At 38.6% G+C, this 21,198-nt stretch overlaps 1 protein-coding gene across 21 annotated transcripts in view; it reads left to right on the forward strand.

Moving 5' to 3' along the window:
* The window catches only part of MBNL2 (muscleblind like splicing regulator 2), a 249,671-nt gene that overhangs the window by 215,785 nt on the left and 12,688 nt on the right, over window positions 1-21,198 (forward strand). For 5 of the 21 annotated variants that reach the window (XR_012241579.1, XM_073614390.1, XM_073614387.1 and 2 more), the window contains 3 exons: window positions 8,695-8,748; window positions 9,435-9,588; window positions 19,414-19,449. The exons of 1 other annotated variant lie outside the window; for it this stretch is intronic. Coding sequence is in view for 17 of the 20 variants with exons in the window: in XM_073614390.1 (XP_073470491.1) it covers window positions 8,695-8,748; window positions 9,435-9,588; window positions 19,414-19,449 (244 nt within the window). In the remaining 3 variants the exon portion in view is untranslated. The remainder of the gene's footprint in view (window positions 1-8,694; window positions 8,749-9,434; window positions 9,589-19,413; window positions 19,450-21,198) is intronic. 15 more of the 21 variants (XR_012241580.1, XM_073614391.1, XM_073614396.1 and 12 more) reach the window with 6 other exon arrangements.

Raw genomic sequence — 21,198 nt, forward strand, 5'->3', positions numbered from 1 at the left:
AGCCTTTACACTTGGCCTGAGATAAAAGTAGGATATTTGCAGAGGTCTTTAAACGCTTGCCGACCAGCCGCCGTCATTATACCGCGGCAGGTCGGCTAGATCCCGCGAACCGTTGTAGCTATACGTCGGCTCGCGGGATCTGGATAGCAGGCATGCGCACACACCCACTGCACTGCGGGGGTGCCGATGCTCGTGGCCGATGGTCACGATGACCACGGGCAAGAGAGGCAGAACAGGGACGTGTGTGTGTGTGTGTGTGTAAACACACAAATCTGTTCTGTGAGGAATGGCAGATCGTGAGTTCCTAATAGCTAGGAACCACAATCTGTCATCCCCTCTAGTCAGTCCCCTCCCCCTACAGTTAGAAACACACACAGGGAACACAGTGAACCCCTTGATTGTCCCCTAGTGTTAGCCCCTTTCCTACCAGTGACATTTTTACAGTAATTAGTGCATTTTTATAGCACTGGCTGTATAAATGCCAATGGTCCCAAAAATGTGACAGAAGTGTCTGCCATAATGTCGCAGTCCTAATAAAAATCGCAGATCGCCGCCATTACTAGTAAAAAAAAAAAAAAATAATAATATAAATGCTATAAATCTATCCCCTATTTTGTAGATGCAATAACTTTTGCGCAAACCAATCAATATATGCTTATTGCGATTTTTTTTTTTTTTTTTTTTTTACCAAAAATATGTAGAATACAAATCGGCCTAAACTGAGAAAAAATTAGCTTTTTTTAAAAAAAAATGGGGATGTTTATTATAGCAAAAAGTACAAAATGTTGTGGGTTTTTTTTTTTTTCAAAATTGTCGCTCTTTTTTTGTTTATAGCGCAAAAAATTAAGACCGCAGAGGCGATCAAATACCACCAAAAGAAAGCTCTATTTGTGGGAAAAAGGACATCACTTTTGTTTGGGTGCAGCGTCGCATGACCGTGCAATTGTCAGTTAAAGCGTCGCAGTGCCGAATCGCAAAAAAATGGCCTGGTCATTCGGCAGCCAAATCTTCCGGGGCTGAAGTGGTTAAAAGATGACAAAAAAAAAAATTCAACTACCTGCTACGGTCAGGACAAAAAAAATAGAAAAAAAGGGACACTCCTATGGCCACATCCGTATAAATTGTATGTTATAGAGAAGAAAAAAGGGGGTTCAACAAGGACCCCCTGAGCGGACTTTAGAGGCACAACAAACCTGAGAAAGCATAATCAAAATAACAATATATTCAATTTTATTAACTATAAATACATACAATACAAAGACATTGACAAAAGATAATAAAAAATCATCTATATAGAAATATACATGATACAAGCCCCGATGTGACATCATGTATATTTCTATATAGATGATTTTTTATTATCTTTTGTCAATGTCTTTGTATTGTATGTATTTATATTTAATAAAATTGAATATATTGTTATTTTGATTATGCTTTCTCAGGTTTGTTGTGCCTATAAAGTCCGCCCAGGGGGTCCTTGTTGAACCCCCTTTTTTCTTCTCTATGACATACCTGCTAAGGTCATTATAAGGGGTTCTACACTTATTGCTGGATTTTTCATTTATAAACCTATTTTTGATTTCAGAAAAATAAGGAATAGTAAGGTTACCTTCCCACCCCTTGTGATTGTTGTGTCAGATTCAGGAACTCTGTATTTAGTCCCTAGTGTAGTAGCTGGTATGTGTTTTGTGGGCTTGTGTGTTAGTGAATAATTGCTCTGCTGTCCAGCACAGTCATTCACAACACAAGCCAAAAGTTACAACAGTACTTTCTCTCTTCTGATCCAGAATAGGCTGGTGGGCGAGCATGCAGGTCTATGCTCAGTAGCTTTCTTTTCAGTAAAAAAGATTGCAGAGGGCTATGCAATTAGAGAGCAGATATGCAGAATAAAGAGGGGATGGCTTTTGTGCTGGTTGTACCTGCTCACATGGGAATGCCCATAAATTGGGCTTCAACCTAGAGTGGAGCTACAACCACCACTGACAGAACAGGAATGGTAATTTTATTTAAAAAAACACTGCATACATTTTAACAAGACCAAGTGCTATGTGTACTGGCTCCTTTGGGGGATTCAACAAGAGTTTTCAAATTCCGGTGTGCTTTTCTTTGTGATCACATTTAGGGCCGATTCAGACCAGTAACGCAGTCCATGTTCCTGTGCGTTCCTCTGCAGTCCGATTTTGCAGCCTATTTATTTGAATGGACTGCAAATTGCAACAGAAGCACAAAAAGCAGTGCATGCACTATTTTTGAAAAACCGTAGCATCATGTGATCTGGGGCCAGCAGACACACTGCTTTTGCAATTTTCATTTGGGGTGCCATTAATGTATTTGCACCGACAGCAGACCGCAAAGGCAGTGCGTTTTGAACGTGGTGTGGGGAATGTGCATGGAATGTGCCTTTCCCGCATCTCATTCTAGTGTGAACGCTTAATCTAGTCCTGTCTGACAGCCCGCAGTGGGTAGATGGAACTTAATCTCTTTCCAGTGTGCATCTTTTCACTCTTCTCCACACAATACCATACCCCCATTCCTAACCATTAAGTTCAGAGAAACCTCCATGTAGTAGCTGTCACCTCTCCTTTCCTCACTCTCCTGTGCAGAGATGTATGTACAACAGGGAGCTAAACTGCTGCTGATCTAAGTTGCTGTGGATGTGTGTGCATGGGGATATGCTGCAGGGGATCTGAAAAGCTGGGGATGTTTGAGCAGAGGGGTGATATGTGGCAAGGTTTGCTTCCAGAGCCACTGATCTTGAGTGGCTCTGTCATCTGGAGTGATTTGCTGGTTATGCAGGCACTGTCACAGACTAGGCTATCACATTTGGGGTTATTTACTAAAACTGGTGAGTGCAAATTCTGGTGCAGCTCTGCATAGAAAACCAATCCACTTCCTTTATTGCCAAAGCTTTATTGAATAAGCTGAAATTGGAAGCTGATTGGCTACCATGCACAGCTGCACCAGATTCTGGGTGCACTAGTTTTATTAAATCCCCCACTGTTTGCAAGGGTGAATGAAAGATGTTCTGTAGGCATGGACACATGGTGCAGTTTAACCACTTAAGGCCCGAGCCTCTTTCTGAGATTTGGTGTTTACAAGTAAAAATATTTTTTTTTGCTAGAAAATTAGTTAGAACCTCCAAACAATATATATTGCTTTTTTTCTAACACCCTAGAGAATAAAATGGCGGTTGTTGCACTACTTTTTGTCACACCGTATTTGCGCAGTGGTCTTACAAGTGCACTTTTTTTTTTCGAAAAAATACACTTTTTTTGCATTAAAAAGTAAAACCGTAAAGTTAGCCCAAATTTTTTTTATATTGTCAAAGATGATGTTACGGCAAGTAAATTGATACCCAACATGTCGCACTTAAAAATTGCTCCTGCTCGTGGAATGGCAAAAAACTTTAAATCTTAAAAATCTCCATAGACGATGTTTAAACAATTCTACAGGTTGCATGTTTTAAGTTAGAGGAGGTCTAGGGCTAGAATTATTGCTCTAACGATAGCGGTGATACCTCACATGTGTGGTTTGAACACCGTTTTCATATGTGGACGCTACTCACGTATGCGTTCACTTCTGCACGTGAGCTCAGTGGGACATCCCTTGAAATAGAAAAAAAAAGCATGACAGGACCTCTTAAATATGAGATCTGGGGTCAAAAAGACCTCAGATCTCATATTTACATTAAAATGCAATAAAAAAAATGTTTGTTTACATTTTTTTTTTTAAATGTCCCTTTTAAGAGCTATGGGTGGAAATAGTGTTTTGATGTCGCTTTTGCCCTGCAATGGTATGGAGACGAGTGGGGGCCATCTTCCCCTCTGTCAGCTCCATTCCACACATGGAAAATGACCCGATGGCCTCCGCCGCTGCCGGCAGCTCGAGTAAGCGGCGGAGGGCACCGGAGCACGGCAGGAGGCCCCTTTCCCTCCACCGATAAAAGTGATCTTGCGGTGAATCCGCTGCGGAGACCACTTTTATCTGAAACTGGACCGCTCACTGAAGAGGATACCGGGGTTATGGCCATAACAACGATATTCCTCTTAAAAGTGCCTACGTATATCGGTGTGAGCCAGTCCAGAAGTGGTTAAATCACTGTAAACCACACCTGCTTGCTGATTCCACTGGCTAGCTTAGGAGGATTACAGGAGGTGACAGCGGAAGGAAAGTAACTTTGACACATGTAACGGTCGGCGACACTGTACTAACCATGCAAGGTTAGTTTAGCGTTCTCCCCCGCTGAGCTGTTGTGTTCTGACAGAAGAACGGCCCCCTCGCCAGAACACTTCAATCAGCACATTCTGCCGTTGGGTGAGAGTACTGATCGGGATTCGGTCGGCTGCTCGTTTTCCAGCCAGCACATCTGACAGAAGCCAGCCAAAGCATAGACCGAAATACACGTGGGCAGAATGTTGGGCTTTTTTTTCTCCTGACATTCTGCCTGTGTGTACAGGCTTTAGGCCACTGATTGAAATAAAATTAAAAGTATCTATAAAGATTTACAAATGTTTTGTTTGATTAAAACATTTCACTTGCAAATATTTTGGCTGTGAATTTACTCTAGATGTATAGCTAGAGTTCTACTTTGGTGTGCCTAAAACAATACACGTTAATTCTGACCCCAGATATGCATTCCCTGCTGGGATTAATTTCCTTTAGTGAATATAGTTTTTTTTTTTCTGTGGGTGTGCAGCAGTCATAGATTCTCAGTTTTCACACACTACACTGTTTTCTTTCTCTATCCTTGAAAAAGATTTTATCACAAAAGTACACCACATGTCCTTACAGCAATGAAGGATTTAGGCTGTTCTGCTAGTGCACTTGCCAGCTTCTGAGTCATGAAGGTCTTTTTTTCTCTGGGTAGTAGGAAGCATTTGAAATAGCAAGAAAATATATTTAAATTGTGTTAAATTATTGTCATGCGACTGAGTACCAAATAATGACACAAACGTAGACTTGAAGGCCCCTTTCACATGAACTGACAAAACTGACAGGCGGACCTGAACGTGCGCTCCATGTTAGTCTATGGAGCGACGGATGTCAGCGGTGACATGTCCACTGACATCTGACCCGGTCTGATTCATTAAAATCAGACGGATGGCCCTATGTTCACATCCGTCCCTGGCGGATCATATCGGGTGAGATCTGATGAAAACGGACATGCTGTCTGTTTTCATCCGATCTCTCCATAGCAACCAACAGCGCTCGACAAGCCCCTCCCCGTTCAATGAGCAGAGAGGGACCTGTCATCTGCCGGCTCAGCGGAGATCAACGGAGAGATCTCCCGCTGAGCTGGCGGACTGAGGCAGACTCCGTGGCAGCGGATCCGCCTCATGTGAATGAGGCCATATATATTGGTTCTTTTAATGAAAGGCATATTACTGGAAATAAAAAACACAATCTATAATAGGTATAGGAATGTATTTATAACACCGTTTTCTAATGCATGCTGATAACCCCCTCTCACCTAGATCCGGTTTAGACACATTGCAAACCTTGGCAATACATTTTGAAGGTGTTTTGAAAAAAAAAAAGGAAGCCTGCATGAGACCTTATTTTTTAGGGCAAGATCTGAAAAATCCTGCTGAAATTTAGTGACCAGGATGGTTTTGAAGTAGTGTAGACCTCCACAGATCTAGATCTGTTGTGGGGAAAAACAGAAGTATACATATATAGCCTTTATTTCTATCAGGGTTGTCTGCAGTGCACATTAGCATGCATTCTTGAGTGACATGAAATCTAGGTGAATCTTTGATAGGGAAAGATCTTTTAGCAATCTATAGTTTAGATATTTAACCTGTTGACATTCCAGACTGATCATCTAACAATTTAACAATTTAATGCTGTAAACGCTGGCAGGCAGACTTCCACCACCCAGTGGCTCTGGTGTTGGCGTGTGGGGTGCACTAATTAGGAAGGTTAGAACGTCCCCTGTTTACTGTTGTTCTTCCTTGAAGTGAGGTCATTAACACTGCTCCCTTCCTCCAAAATTAAAGTATTTTGAAATATTCCTGCTAGGCAGAGCCAAGTTTGCAAGTTTAAGAAAACACTCTGCAGCACACTGAAGGTTTGCTGCTTTAAAATGGTTGTAAACCTAGTTACAACACTTGTACCTACAGGTAAGCCTATAATAAGGGGTTACCTGTAGGTACTGTAAATGTCTCCTAAACCTGCATAGTTTAGGAGATATTTACCATATACACTTGCGCCAACATCATCAGCACATGTGCACTGAAGAAACGGCTCGATCATGCCGTTTCTAAAGGGCCTGTGCCGTGACTGGCACCTCCCGTACGCATGTGCGGGCGTGACGTAATCGCGGCTCCGGCCAATCACAGCGCCGGAGCCCGCAAACCCGGAAATAACTCCGGGAGACACGTCGCCGGTCACATCGGTGTACGGGGGCCGCCACAACAGTTTTGATCTAAGGCAAGTATTTCATAATGAGCTAGTATGCGATGCATACTAGCTCATTATGCCTTTGCCTTGCAGTTTTGGTTTTTTTTGTTTTTATATATGGGTTTCAACCACTTTAGCCACCAAATTGGCCATAAAATGTGCATTGAGCTTCAGCCATTAGTTTTTACTTACCTGTCTGCTCTGTTGATACAATTGTAATGCTTTATTTTAGATGTATAGGCCACACATAAATGTGAGATTGTGTGAATTGTACCCATGTTCCTTTGGTAAATGTTATCCTTTTTTTGGCATGCATTCAGGTTGCTTTTTATATATCCATTTATGTTTTACACCCAAAATAATGTGCAGTATTATTGTTTAAAATACATAAAATAAATAAATATTTCACTCTAATATTCAAAAAAAGCTAATGTTACTTTTTATGTTAAGCATTTATAGGGTATTCAGGGTTTTGGGTAAAAGCTTCAGTTGCACTTGATGCTACATTAGCCAAATGCATTTTAAAGCTTTCTAATAAATAAGTTACATGTAATTTTATATACCACTTTACAATCAGGATTTCATGACAGAGCACTGACAGTGGTTTTGCCACTGCATGCTACTGCTCCTAATACTTATTTATGATTATACTTTGTTTAATTTGACAGCCTGTAGTGCTTGTGAAATTGTGTTAAAAATAGAAAGTGAAGGAGAAAGTATTTGTAGAGCCCGAAAATAGCTTTATGGTGATTACTCAGACACTATACATGCTAGTCCTTTTTTATATAGAAAATTCCCTAGTAAAAATGTGGTTTTGTTTTTGTCTCTATGTTAGAGAGATTTCCTGTCACTTCCTGCCCTGACAGGGAAGTATGAGAAATCTCTCCAATAGGGGAGATCTGACAAACTAATTTTTCCCCCGCTCTGTCTAAAAAGAAACGCTGTAAAACAACATGGTTGAAGTTAGGTTTTCATTTCGAAGTTACAATTAATTAAGCAGTACAAAAAACATTTTTACTAAAGTCAAGAGAAATAAATCTCTGTTTTATCTCCATATGCACAGGTGAATTTAAAAATGATGGGGACTTGTTTTGCATATAAATGGAGAAAGTACGGTTGTACTTATATTTTTTTCCCCATTTATTTTTTTTAAAGTGCATGAAAATATTTTTTGTGACATTTGTTCTTTCCTTGGCTGAAACAGTGTAGGAAATATTAGTAGAAAATATTTCTGCACATGCTTGGGCTCATACTCAGTGTTGAATGAGGTCTTGTACATTACTACAATCATCATTCTCTATAGAGAAGATGTGAGTATTTACAGCCATGTACTAAAAACACCTAAAAATGGTAGGAAAAGATGTATATTTAGCATTCATAAAAGTATCAAGTACTAACACCAGAAAGGTCAAACACTTGTAAGCATAAACTTTCAACTGTTTTAGCCTTAGTGAGAGCATACTTTACACGCATATACTGTATATGTTTCTGCTATCTTTATTCAATTATAGTTTCCTATACATTTGTATGGAATTGTTAAGTTAAAATGATGATTGAAGAAGTAGTAATAGTATAGCATATCCTTAATTCACAGCATTGAAACCTTGACAAGCTAGCCCATACATAAAACAGCCTATTCATATTTTATTGTATGCACGTAGTATATTTATATGTGTGTGAAATAAATGTCTACTTTAACTTGGTGTAAATGTTGATTTTTTTTTTTTTTTATATTATCTTGCAATACAAGAACTTGAAATGATCACCAAAAATAATATATTTCATTTGCTTTAAAGTTACTAGGCATCAATATACTTTTCAAGAGTAGTAAAATACAATGACAATGTTGGTGGCAGCTAAAACTGTAAAATCTACTAACTTCTTGTCTGCCATTATGGAAGGCATTTAATCTTGCTATGAATTGATCTGCAATTTGCAAATGCTTTCTGTAGTCTGAAAGATGCTAATACAGTATTAATTTGATTTACCAAGTTTCAAACATCTGTATTTTACTCTCTTATCTGCTTTTAACTAAGGTATAGTAGATGCATTTTGCTTTAGTACTAATTCAAGGTGTAAAATTCATTTCTTTAAAGAAACATTTTTGTTGTTGTGCATGCCTAGTGTTTTTATATGTTGTATATTGCATTCAGAATATTTTTTTCCTTCTCACCTATCCACAATGCAATGCCGTTCCCATGATGCACCTCTGCTTGCTGTTTACCTGTATGTTAATTCGCTTGAATCCCATTGGCCCACTGCCATCATGTGCTCGCTGCCTGTTATTAAAAGACGCAGTCGACTGCCAAAGCAATGAAGCGACCTCTCGAAGCAACTGTAGATCTGGTACTTTGACCTTTCACCTTTTGCTTTGCATGTAGCTTTTTTTTTTTTCAATTAAGCAACTAATATTTTTGTTATTGCTTTTTAACATCATCTGAGACAACCAATGCATACAATTTAATGTATAGGAGCTATCAAAGTTATTAGCCATCTTCATTTTCTTCATATATTTAAAAAAAAAAAAAAAAGTTTTTACATTGGTTAATACAGCTTCATTTTGAAGTACTTGTATACAAGATAGCCTTAAGCAATACTGCCTATGTTGTTAATTGTTCAAGTCTTAAATGAAAATAATTTGTTACACCAGGAAGCAATAGATTAATATTGAATGTTTTTAAATGGCATCCTCCAGCATATGCATTCATATGTGTCCATATACAGTATGATATTTAAAATGAGGAATACAGTCTGATTTACACAGATGCTAAAGTAATTGTAAAGTAATTTATTTCTGTAGTCTTGCAACTACAGTCTTAATATTAAAGAAACCATGCTTTTGCTACCAATAACCAAATCTCACTCATTCTGCATTGCCTCAGTTTGAGTTAAGGTGCATGGCAAGGCATCTTTATTTTAATTGATATTTTTCTTTTAAATTTTATCACAACACATATTTTTCTTATGTGTGTATTTCATTGTGTGTCAAAACATTCTGATTCCTACAAGTATCATTTAATTCTTTTTAACAGGCTTTCCCACCTGGTGTCCTTCACCCTTTACCAAAGAGACAAGCTCTAGAAAAAAGCAATGGTGCCAGCGCACTTTTTAACCCTAGTGTCTTGCACTACCAACAGGCTCTGGCCAGCGCACAGTTGCAGCAGCCTGCAGCATTTTTTCCAGCAGGTATGTCTAATAATCTTTGTAGAAGAGAAAACACTTAGCACATATTTTTGCCTGATTTACTGATTGTTTGCTGTCAAAGATAACTATTTACCTACTTAGTTGAACTACTCTTGACTGCTATTGCATGTGGTTGTAAATTTTAGTTACAAACACCAAAGCCTGTACTCTGAACTAATGCTAAAGAGTAGGGTTTGACAAAGCAGAGGGCCAGCTGGTGGTACTGATAATTGTAGATTGTACTTGGAAAGACTTGGGATTTAGGTACAGGAGTTCCTTGTGAGAGATTGTGCTTGATCTATTAACTCCTGCCAGTAATAAGTGTTAGCAGAATTGAATTAGCATTTTTGCATTGGAAGTGTATCTTACTGTAGGCCACAATGGCTATTATGGAGCGGAAAGCCACCTAATTAGGTGGAGAACCACCTTATTGCTGATTCTCTTAATAAGAGGGCACTTGCTTCTCCCTACAAATAGGGTGCTTACTAATAAACTTCAAGGAGATGGGAAGGTGTTTTGAATTTTCAGTGAGTTGCTAATGGAGAAGGTAGAGTGACAGGCATTAAAGATAAGGCTATAGTCTAGTTTAGTGGTACCTTTTGGTGATACAGGTACTACAAGGGTCTTGATGGTGACCGTACTTGATAGAAGTTTGGAAACTGCAATTGAAAGGTACACATCTTTAAAAAAAAAAAAATCACAAGAAGCTAGTGATAATACTGATGTCGTATAAATATTCAGTGTTAAACTGATTACTTTTTTCTACAAAATGTCTGCCTCAGTTATGTGCAAGTCTCTAGGTAGGCACACTTTTATCCGCAGGATGGCTGCCTTATAGACCATATGATGCTTGTTGTTAGCAGAATGATGCATGGAAACAGTTACTCTCCTGACAGCTACCAGTATAAGGCATGAATGTGCTTATTTTTGTGCTTCAACATAGCAAGTTGGGAATATATTTATAGAGATTCCTTTAATTGTGCCGGATATAACAAGCTTTTATTTAACCACTTCATTACCCACGCAGGTGGGATCTCCAATCCTGGGCGGGCGTCATATGACGTCCTCGGCTTCCCAACAGTATAGGGCATGCGCCACGTCACTCGGGGGCCGATGCATGTGACCGGTGGCCGTGATGTCCGCCGGGTGCCTAAGGTTGCTTGTCACAGAGCAGGAAGATCCACGTCCTGTCAGGGGAGAGGAGAGACAGATTGTGTGTTCCTAGTTCCTAGTATAGAGTAACACCGATCGCTCTCCTCCCCAAGTCCTATGCCCCCACAGTTAGAATCGCTCTCTAGGGAACACATTTAACCCCTTGATCACCCCCTAGTGTTAACCCCTTCCCTGCCAGTGACATTTATACAATAATCAGTGCATACTTATAGCTCTGATCGCTGTATAAATGTTACTGGTCCCAAAATAGTGTCAAAAGTGTCCGATCTGTCCGCTGCAATGTCAGTCACGATAAAAATCGCAGATCACCGCCATTACTAGTAAAAAAAAAAAAAAAAAAAATTATAAAAATGCCATAAATTTTGACCCCTATTTTGTAGGCGCTATAACTTTTGCGCAAACCAATCAATATACGCTTATTGCGTTTTTTTTACCAAAAATCTATGAAATACATATCGGTCTAAACTGAGGAAATTTATATATATATATATATATATATATATATATATATATATATATATAATTTGGGATAGTTATTATAGAAAAAATTTAAAAATATTGTCGCTTTTTTTTTATTCAAAATTGTTGCTCTTTTTTTGTTTATAGCGCAAAAAATAAAAACCGCAGAGGTGATCAAATACCACCACAAGAAAGCGCTATTTGTGGGGAGAAAAAAATGCTAAAAATGTCATATGGGTACAGTGTTGCATGACTGTGCAATTGTCATTCAAAGCTGAAAATTGGCCTGGGCAGGAAGGGGGTGAAAATGCCCCATATTGAAGTGGTTAAAGTCCGCCCTGAAAATTATTTCTCCTGCTTTTGGTGGAAATTGTCAAACTGAGTCCCTTCTAATTTCTACTACTGTACCAAGGTATTTAGGCTTATCCTGCTGCTTATTCCGTAGTGTTCCATAAGTGTAGAATTTAGCGTTGGTAAATGATTTAGCTTGGCTAAAAAAAATTTTGAAAAATCAGATTTAGGTAGACTCACCCTTTAGTTAATTGTTTTTATGCCTGCATTAAAATGGCAAAAAACATATGCGCACATTTATATTTGCCATATAGCATGGAAACCGGATGATGGCACTACACGTAATAGTGATGTCAGTAGCAGTTTTCACATTTCATGGTCTGTGTGCATTTAAAGGACTTAAAAGATTGCAGCAAACTAAGAGCCCTTTCACATTGAGCTGCCCTGGGCGTCAGCGGTAAAACGCTGCTATTTTTAGCAGCACTTTACCGTCGTTTTTGCAGCGCTATTCGGCCGCTAGCGGGGTGCTTTTAATGCCCGCTAGCGGCTGAAAAAGGGTTAAAACCGTCAGCAAAGCGTTGCTACATCGGCGCTTTGCCGGCGGTTTGGTGGCGCTGCCCATTGAGGAGAGGTGAGTTCACCGCTCCTAATGCGCTCCAAAGAAGCTGCTGGCAGGACTTTTTCTGACGCCCTGCCAGCGCACTGCTCCAGTGTGAAAGCCCGAGGGCTGTGAATGGAGCCACTGTTTCAGGCCGCTTTGCAGGCGCTATTTTTAACACTATAGCGCCTGCAAAGCACCTCAGTGTGAAAGGGGTCTTAGGAAGATAAAATAAAGCTAAAACCCAGTTATTGTAGGCAGTCTAATTTTTTATTTGCCTCTTTACCTTTTTATACATACAACAAATCAGCTTTATTCATTCATGATAATATATTCTCAGTTAAATTAGAACTCCAGCTATACACTGAAATACATATAGTTACATGGGTTAAACTGGTTATACTGCCACCTATAAGAGAAATGGACTTTCGGCACACAGAACCTGAAGGCAACCCCCCTATTTCATACCTGCTCAAAGTGGATAGTTGAAATACTTACAGTATTTATGTACTGTTTGCAAAAATATCACCAATCTTTAGCCAGTATTATGATTGTCACATTGTAGAGATATGGCTGACTCCACTTTTTAGTATGGCAGCTCTGCAATTTTCTGCATCACCTCCCTGGCTGTAGCCTACTCAGTAGTTTATGAATGAACATCAACACACTACTTAGATCCTCACTGGTTCTCCCCTTCTATAAGCTTTGCACCTCTCCCTCAAGCTCCCGGTGCTTTCAATCATGTTAGTCTGGTGCATTGTGCAATTCAGTGAAGCCTAATTGTCTCACTGTGTGTTACTCCTCATTCTCAGTGTGATTCCTTATGTGCAGGGAATTATTATTAAGATAACATATAGATATATTGCAGGTAGGCACATGTTTGAAATAATTGATCCCCGGGAGCCATTTTAAAGCCGGGGAAAGATATCGCTGTCCACTGGACAACTCATTTTAGGTCCCATTCATAAAATGAGAAATGTAAGCCTACGATATCCAAGGGGCCCTTCACATAACTTTGACAGGGTTAAGTCTTCCCTACATTTTATTTTTAATCATTCAATTGAATAGTATTCTTTTTACTTTGGTGACCCAGAGTAAGCAAAACATAAGACACATTTGTAAAGCACACCGTATTTTAAAAATGTGCAGTGTTTTTTTTTTTTTTAACACAATTGTAAGGCCATCTTGATTCGAAAAGCTTGTGCCAAAAACTAATAGTGCCAAGCCATAAGCAGCAATTAAAACTAACATGCTGCTGTTTTAGGATACTTAATTCAAATATTGGTTTGAGAATGACAAATATACTGCTGTAATCCTTGGCAAGTTATAGATTTTGTACCTATGACTGAATTGTTAAGTAAAGCCTACTCTCTCCACACCACCTGGCTTGATCAGTCAATTGGAAGAGGAGCCAGGTGAAAAATTGTTGGACAAACACTGACTTCATCTAGTCAGATGTAGTCACTGTTCGGGGATTCTGTCAGAATACTATAGTAGCCCAAGGAGTTCAGCATTTGTTCAGCATGGATGGAGGAATCCATTCGATTCCTTAGGTTCTGCAGTTCAGCTTTAAGGTTATAATAAAAACGTTATGCCACTCTGTAAATCAATGCCTTTGAGGGTCTGTGCACAGCTGAAGCTTTTCTTGTAAACATTGTTTAGGTGTTAAAATACTGTATAAAAATGGCTGATAAGCTTTTTTGATTTTGGTTAATGTTTCCCAGGCACTCCTGTACATATACGTGTACAAGCCCTGGATATTTCCGTTATAAAAAAGGGCCTCAGGTCAATACTTGTATGCCTTATCAGTCTACTCTATGTGCTTTGATATTCTTTCATTCAAATAAAACAAACATAACATAAAATAGTAGAAAACTATTATAAAGCTTTTAGATGGTTAGAATTTGTGCCTTGCTCTGTTCAGCCCATTCAGCTGAGCTGAAGTACATTCAGGTGCAGTTTTGTGTGAATCAATCCTGAAGTTAGGAGTTCTTGACCCAAGTGATGCCCACAAATATTTAATATATTTACAATAGCATTGCAGTAGTTAAAATCACTGTTTCATCTTTGGTTTAGTCTTAGTGTATGACAGCACAGTACAGCTGGAAAGACTGCATTAGGCAGACACATACAGCCTTTTTGAAAGGGATTGACCCTGTGACTAAAGATGCCACTGTCACTGCCTTGTTTTCACTATCCTAAATTGGTTTGGAAAGGCAATTATATTCAGTGAAGAAATTTAGATTACACATTATTAAGCCTCGGGTGAAAGATTTCACTTTAACTACATAATCCAAAACATTTGAGTAAATGTAAAACAACCCACATTGTTTAAAATAAGTACATAATGCTATCTGGACGAACATGTCCACTCCATATCTTGTGCTAAAATAAGTTTTTGCCTTACTTTTAATGCATGTCCTTTCATAACCAATAATCCTGCCTGCAAGCAAACTCAGGCCTTATTTCCAGGTGATTTAAGAATTTGCCTTACTTGATCTCTTACAAATAACTGACTAAATTGACTCGTTTATCTTTGTGTATAAATGTTCTGGGACTGATTTGCTATGCTATGGTCCTTTTAGCTAGCTGTAATTTGTTCCCCTTGCAGCTGTTTATTTTAAGAATGTCTTAACAGCTCCTCTGCGAACAATGTGTATTTTCTGTGTGCTTTGCTTCTCTCTAATGCCATTCATCAGTTTACACAACAGTCTTAAAAATATTGCATGGTAGTCACACTAATATGTAGGCTGTTAGTATTAATTAAGCACGGGGCTTGGAGGTGCAAGAAATTTTCGCACCAGAGAAATGTATACGCAAACCAAAATCTTGGTTATTACACCAGAAACTAGGTTCAATCACAAACATTTAACAATAAAGTAACCAGTATACTTAACTTTAACCTAAACCCTGACCTTTTAGTTTAGGTGAACCCCTAAACCTGCACTTGAAGTCACTATTAATCTTTAATCCCTATACCTAATCCTTTAAACATAATCCCTAACCCTAAACTTAACCCATAAACTAATGCCGCGTACACACGGTCGGACTTTTCGTCTACAAAAGTCCGACAGCCTGTCCGACAGACTTCCGGCGGACTTCCGGCGGACTTTCGGCGGACTTGCAGCAGACTTTCTAACGAACGGACTTGCCTACACACGACCACACAAAAGTCCGACGGATTCGTACGTGATGACGTACACCGGACTAAAATAAGGAAGTTCATAGCCAGTAGCCAATAGCTGCCCTAGCATGGGTTTTTGTCCGTCGGACTAGCACACAGACGAGCGGATTTCGGGGTCCGTCGTAGTTACGACGTAAAGATTTGAAGCATGTTTCAAATCTAAAGTCCGTCGGATTTGAGGCTGAAAAAGTCTGCTGAAAGTCCGGAGAAGCCCACACACGATCGGATTACCAGCCAGCTTTAGTCCGTCAGCGTCCGTTGGACTTTTGTAGATGAAAAGTCCGACCGTGTGTACGCGGCATAACTCTTAAACTCCACCCAACCCATCGACCCTAAATTCAAACTTAAAGCCTAACTTCAACCAAGATTTTTCTTTTTAGTTTTGAATAGATGGAAGGAAGAGTCAAGTCCTTTACACTTAATAATAACATGCCAGAGGTTAAAACATATCTGTTTTACTAAAATAAGAACTTTTGTGTTAGTCTTTGATCCCAAACTCATGATGGAGGTCACACACAGACTGACAAATTAAATGTGGTTACTACTTTCTTTCTACAACTTGAACATTTTTACTACCTCTACAATTAATTTTGGACAATTTTTTGGAAGTCAGTTCTAGTTTCAACTTCTACATTACTTAATATTCCTGACTGATTGCATGCCCACAGATGAATATAGATTTCTTTCAAAATAAAGAAGGTTTCAATCTTGGACAAAGTATTTGTTTTATACATACAATATTATCATTACACCCACTGTCCTATGCTTATGCCTACTTTTGTAAATATTAAAAGAAATGTGGTCTTTCCAAGAATTTTTTTTATATATAAAAATAGAAACTAGCTTGATTTAAATCTTATTATGTTAATCTTATGTTATAAAAACCTGATTTCTATGTGTACGACTGGACATAGAACCAGGACATAACAGTGGTTCACACTTATAATTCTACATCGATTGAAATTCAGCGGGTCAGCAGGGACCGGCTGAGTTTTGATCCATGTAAGGACAACCTCGTTGTACAGTAGTCAATCTACCGATCAACTTTTGTACAACCAGCCTGTCAGTTTTTTCCTGATTGATCAGTGCTGCTGACTATAGCTGGCAGCAGTGCTCATTGTGTTCTGGCTGTGGGGAAGGCCTCCCGCCATTGAAAACAATAGTGCAGCAGGAGGATTCCCTCATCCATGCATTTGATGCGATCATTTTTTTAAATTATTTTTGTTAAAACCACTGGTTGAATGATAAAAATGATGAGTGTGTTGCCTTATAGTTAATGCAGCCTAGGGTTAGTTACCACTGGTGGTCTGAGAAATCCAAATATACAGGTGGCAAAGTGTAATATGCATATTGCTGAGATTATATATATATATATATATATATATATATATATATATACACATATACATATTTGACTAAACGTTTTACAAAATTCAAGATGTATTGTTCATTTTGATTACCTCTGAATATTTATAATGCTGCAACATTATAAAAATGCATCTGTATCCAATATACAGAGTATAGCATACTGGTAGTATATCCAAGGGCATTAGCAATAATCTTCTTTTGCCGTGATAAGAGTCTGTACTGGCAATCCTCTGTTTGGCCACATATAGGATCACCTGCTTACAGCACTCCCAGACACAGTATTCTAAATAGACAAAGCATTCACAATAGGGACAATTGTTAGCAGTCACCATAGAAAACTACTGCTTCTATATGATTCTATTTGAGCATAGTGACAAGAAATTAGCAAGTACATTCCCTAACGGACATCATATTTAGGGGAAACCTCTAGTCATCTTTACATTTTTGGAACCATATATTTTGTGTATTCAGCTTAAGCTACTGTAGATACTTTTTTATATACAGTATGTGTGTTAATGTTTAAAAAAAAAAAAAAAAACATGCATGCTTGCTCTCATTGATTGTGCTCTATCCACACCACACTAGAAGTCTGTCGGTCTCCTCAGACTAGGTAATAGCTATAGTCTGAGGAGACTGACAGACTTCTTTATTGGCCATTTTTCTGAGAATATGAATAACACAAAAATATTTCTTTTACTCATGATTAGTGTTTGGCTGAAGCCATTTATTATCATTCGACTGTGTTTACTGTTTTTAAATCATAGTGGCATCAGAAACTACCCAGATGACGCTGATCAAAAGTTTACATACCCTGGTGATTTTGGCCTGATAACATGCACACAAGTTAACACAAAGGGGTTTGAATGGCTATTAAAGGTAACCATCCTCACCTGTGATTTGTTTGCTTGTAATTAGTGTGTGTGTGTGTATAAAAGGTCAATGAGTTTTTCTGGACTCCTGACAGACCCTTGCATCTTTCATCCAGCACTGCACTGACATTTCTGGATTCTGAGTCAAGAGGAAAGCAAAAGAATTTTCAAAGGATGTGCGGGAAAAGGTAGTTATACTGTATATAACAGGAAAGGGATATAAAAAGATATCCAAGGAATTGAGACTGCGAATCAGCAGTGTTCAAACTCTAATCAATAAGTGGAAAATGAGGGGTTCTGTTGAAACCAAACCACGGTCAGGTAGACCAACTAAAATTTCAGCCACAACTGCCAGGAAAATTGTTCGGGATGCAAAGAAAAACCCACAAATAACTTCAGGTGAAATACAGGACTCTCTGAAAACATGTGGTGTGGCTGTTTCAAGATGCACAATAAGGAGGCACTTGAAGAAAGATGGGCTACATGATTGAGTCGCCAGAAGAAAGCCATTACTACGCAAATGCCACAAAGTATCCCAAAGTAAACCTTCTAGCACAAAGTCATTTGGAATTATTAGACCAAAATTTAGCTTTTTGGCCACAACCATAAACGCTTCATTTGGAGAGGCGTCAACAAGGCCTATGATGAAAGGTACAGAGGTCGATCAATGATGATTTGGGGATGTGTGAGCTACAAAGGCACAGGAAATTTGGTAAAAATTGTTGGCAAGATGAATGCAGTATGTCATCAAAAAATACTGGAGGAACATTTGCATTCTTCAGCCAGGAAGCTGCGCATGGAACGTATTTGGACATTCCTACATGACAATGTTCCAAAACGCAAGGCCAAGTCGACCTGTCATTGGCTACAGCAGAATAAAGTGAAGGTTCTGGAGTGGCCATCTCAGTCTCCTGACCTCAATATCATTGAGCCACTCTGGGGAGATCTCAAGCATGCAGTTCATGCAAGACAGCCCAAGAATTTACAGGAACTGGAAGCTTTTTATCCAAGAGGAATGGGCAGCTTTACATCTGAGAAGATGAAGAGCCTCATCCGCAAATACCACAAAAGACTTCAAGCTGTCATTGATCGTAAAGGGGCAATACACAGTATTAAGCACTGGGGTATGTAAACTTTTAAACAGGGTTATTTGGGTAATTTCTGTTGCCATTATGATTTAAAAAGTGTAAACAGAGTTGATTGATAGTAAATGGCTTCAGCCAGACACTAACCATGAGTGAAAGAAATGTTTTTGTGTTATCAATCATATTCTCTGAAAAATGGCCAAGAAATCATAAATTCTGCCAAGGTATTTAAACTTATTAGCACAGCTGTGTGTGTGTGTGTATATATGTATATATATATATATATATATATATATATATATATATATATATATATATATATATATATTACACAAGCTATAGGTGTAATGGCTTTTTGGCAATGACAATAAAAGCACTTGTTTGTCTCTTGTGAGACAATCAGTAAACTCATATGACATTTCCTATGGATAACATGAAATACAAGTAAATGTAAAAGTCACACTAAAAATTACTTTCAGATAGATTTGATAGCATTGACTCAAAATGTTTACTACTGAAAACAAACTAACAACCCTGACTGAGAAAGCCACATAAAAATCAGCTTGAGAAAGAATGCTATCTGAGGGTGGCTGTAACATTACAGTAGTTGAGGTGATACAAGTTCCTGTATCTCTGGAATGGAAAAAGGATGTGAAACCATGAATGGCCTTAGTGATGTATGCACTCACTGCTGCCTATCTAGAGCTAAGCTTGAATTTCACTCCAAAGTTTAACTCTGTGTTGCTAACTTGTTTCTTTCCCTTTATTCATTTTCTCCACGTCTCATTGCATGCCGTGCAGGGTCAGTTTTGTGCATGACACCAGCTACCAGTATTGGTAGGTTTCTATCTACTTTTTTGCCTTTTATACTATACAAGTTACCTTCTGTGGTTCTGAATGTTTTCAAAAATGCTGTAGACACTATGCGGCTATTGTGTGTTATTGTAGTTCACCGCACTCTGTAGATTATTAAATATCGTCTTAGTAGTAATGTTGAGTAATGTCTTATGTCTTCTCTTTATCTCTGGCTTTATAATTGCATATTATGTTGAGAAAAGAATGGTGTTTTACTTTTGTTTATGATGTGTCTTAAATTTTCTGAAAACTGAAGTGTAAGTTATATCATCTGTGTCTTAACGTCATAGTGTTGTGCTTTTTTTTTTTTTTCTCCTTTTTGCTATGTTTAGAATATTGCATCAGAGTTTCCCAGAAATCACTGCCACTACACCTCAAGACTGAAATGCAAATTAGCAGGCAGCTGAATGACAATATGAAAGGAGGGGTTTTAATAGCTAAACAATTAACTCGAAGCCTAAGACACACTTTTGCACCATTTAATTCCAATCAGAGAATTATGTTAATTTTTTTTTTTTTTTGAGTAGCAAAAGCTTTTCACAACCTTTACTGAAACCTACAATGCAGATTTATTTAGACAATCTTGTATAGCTCTTAATGTTTTACCAGATTGTTTTTACGCATTGATTATACTTTCGGAAAACGCTTTTGAAAGATCTGGTATATAAAGCTTCAAATCTTTGTATGGGGCAGCCATTTGTACTCATGGGCTGCATGCAGATTCCATTGCAGTCAAGCTGAGCTCATTCAGCAATGCTGCAATTCTTGGAATTTCCCTGAAGCTAGTATAGATTCCAGGTATCAGAATATTCTATATCCATAAGTTTAAACAACAATTGAAATTGAGGTGCAAACAAATGCACCATCAACATGAGGTTAGCTTCTACCCCCCTGGATAAATGTAAAGCTATGCCCTTGTAGTATAGGTAGTTCATAAAATGATCATAAGAAGTTCATAAAAATTCCATAGGAAGTGTGTTGTACTTCAGTAGGCAGCTCCACCTGAGACTGGAACAAATCTCTGAAATAAAAAAGGAACACAAGGGGGTGCCAGCTAAGTGCGGCATCAATGGGTTTATTACCATTAAAAAGCCAAATGCAAACTCACATACATTTAAAATCAAAGAGCTTATCTGCAGCCATGCCACATTGGATGGAAGCCATCCATGGATGGTTTGAGAAAAGAACCAATTGGAGTTCTGAAACGTGTCACCATAGCAACCAGCCCATCCCAGGTGTGGCATCACATCCTGCCTTGTGCCCCACAGTGGTTCTCCTCACCTTCTGGAACATTGGATTTGGCTTCCTCACTGACAACACGCTGTTTGCTGTCACAAGCCGCTCTTATGTTGGATGGCTTGCATCCAATGTAGAATGGCTCTTTGATTTTATATTTCTGTGAGTTTGCATTTGGCTTTTTAATCTTAATAAACCCATTGATGCTGCACTTGGCTAGTGTCCCTTTGCGCTCCTTTTTTGTTTTGTCCATAAATTTGAGGCTGACTAATTTTGAGACCAAAGCCTGTGGGCTCAAAGTTTGGCTAGTACTTTGCTTGCCTTTGCAGCACCACTATCCAGTATCACAAAATTCTTTTAGCAGTCTCTCTACACTGCTCCCACTCTCAATGAGGAATCTTCTGACATCCATAGTATTTATGTGAACAGAAGTAGAAGCTCACCAGAGGAACTTAAACAGAATAGGTTACCCCACTAATACCATTTCCACAGTGA

Source organism: Aquarana catesbeiana, linkage group LG02 (genome assembly GCF_042186555.1).
Source record: "Aquarana catesbeiana isolate 2022-GZ linkage group LG02, ASM4218655v1, whole genome shotgun sequence".
Classification (NCBI taxonomy): domain Eukaryota; kingdom Metazoa; phylum Chordata; class Amphibia; order Anura; family Ranidae; genus Aquarana; species Aquarana catesbeiana.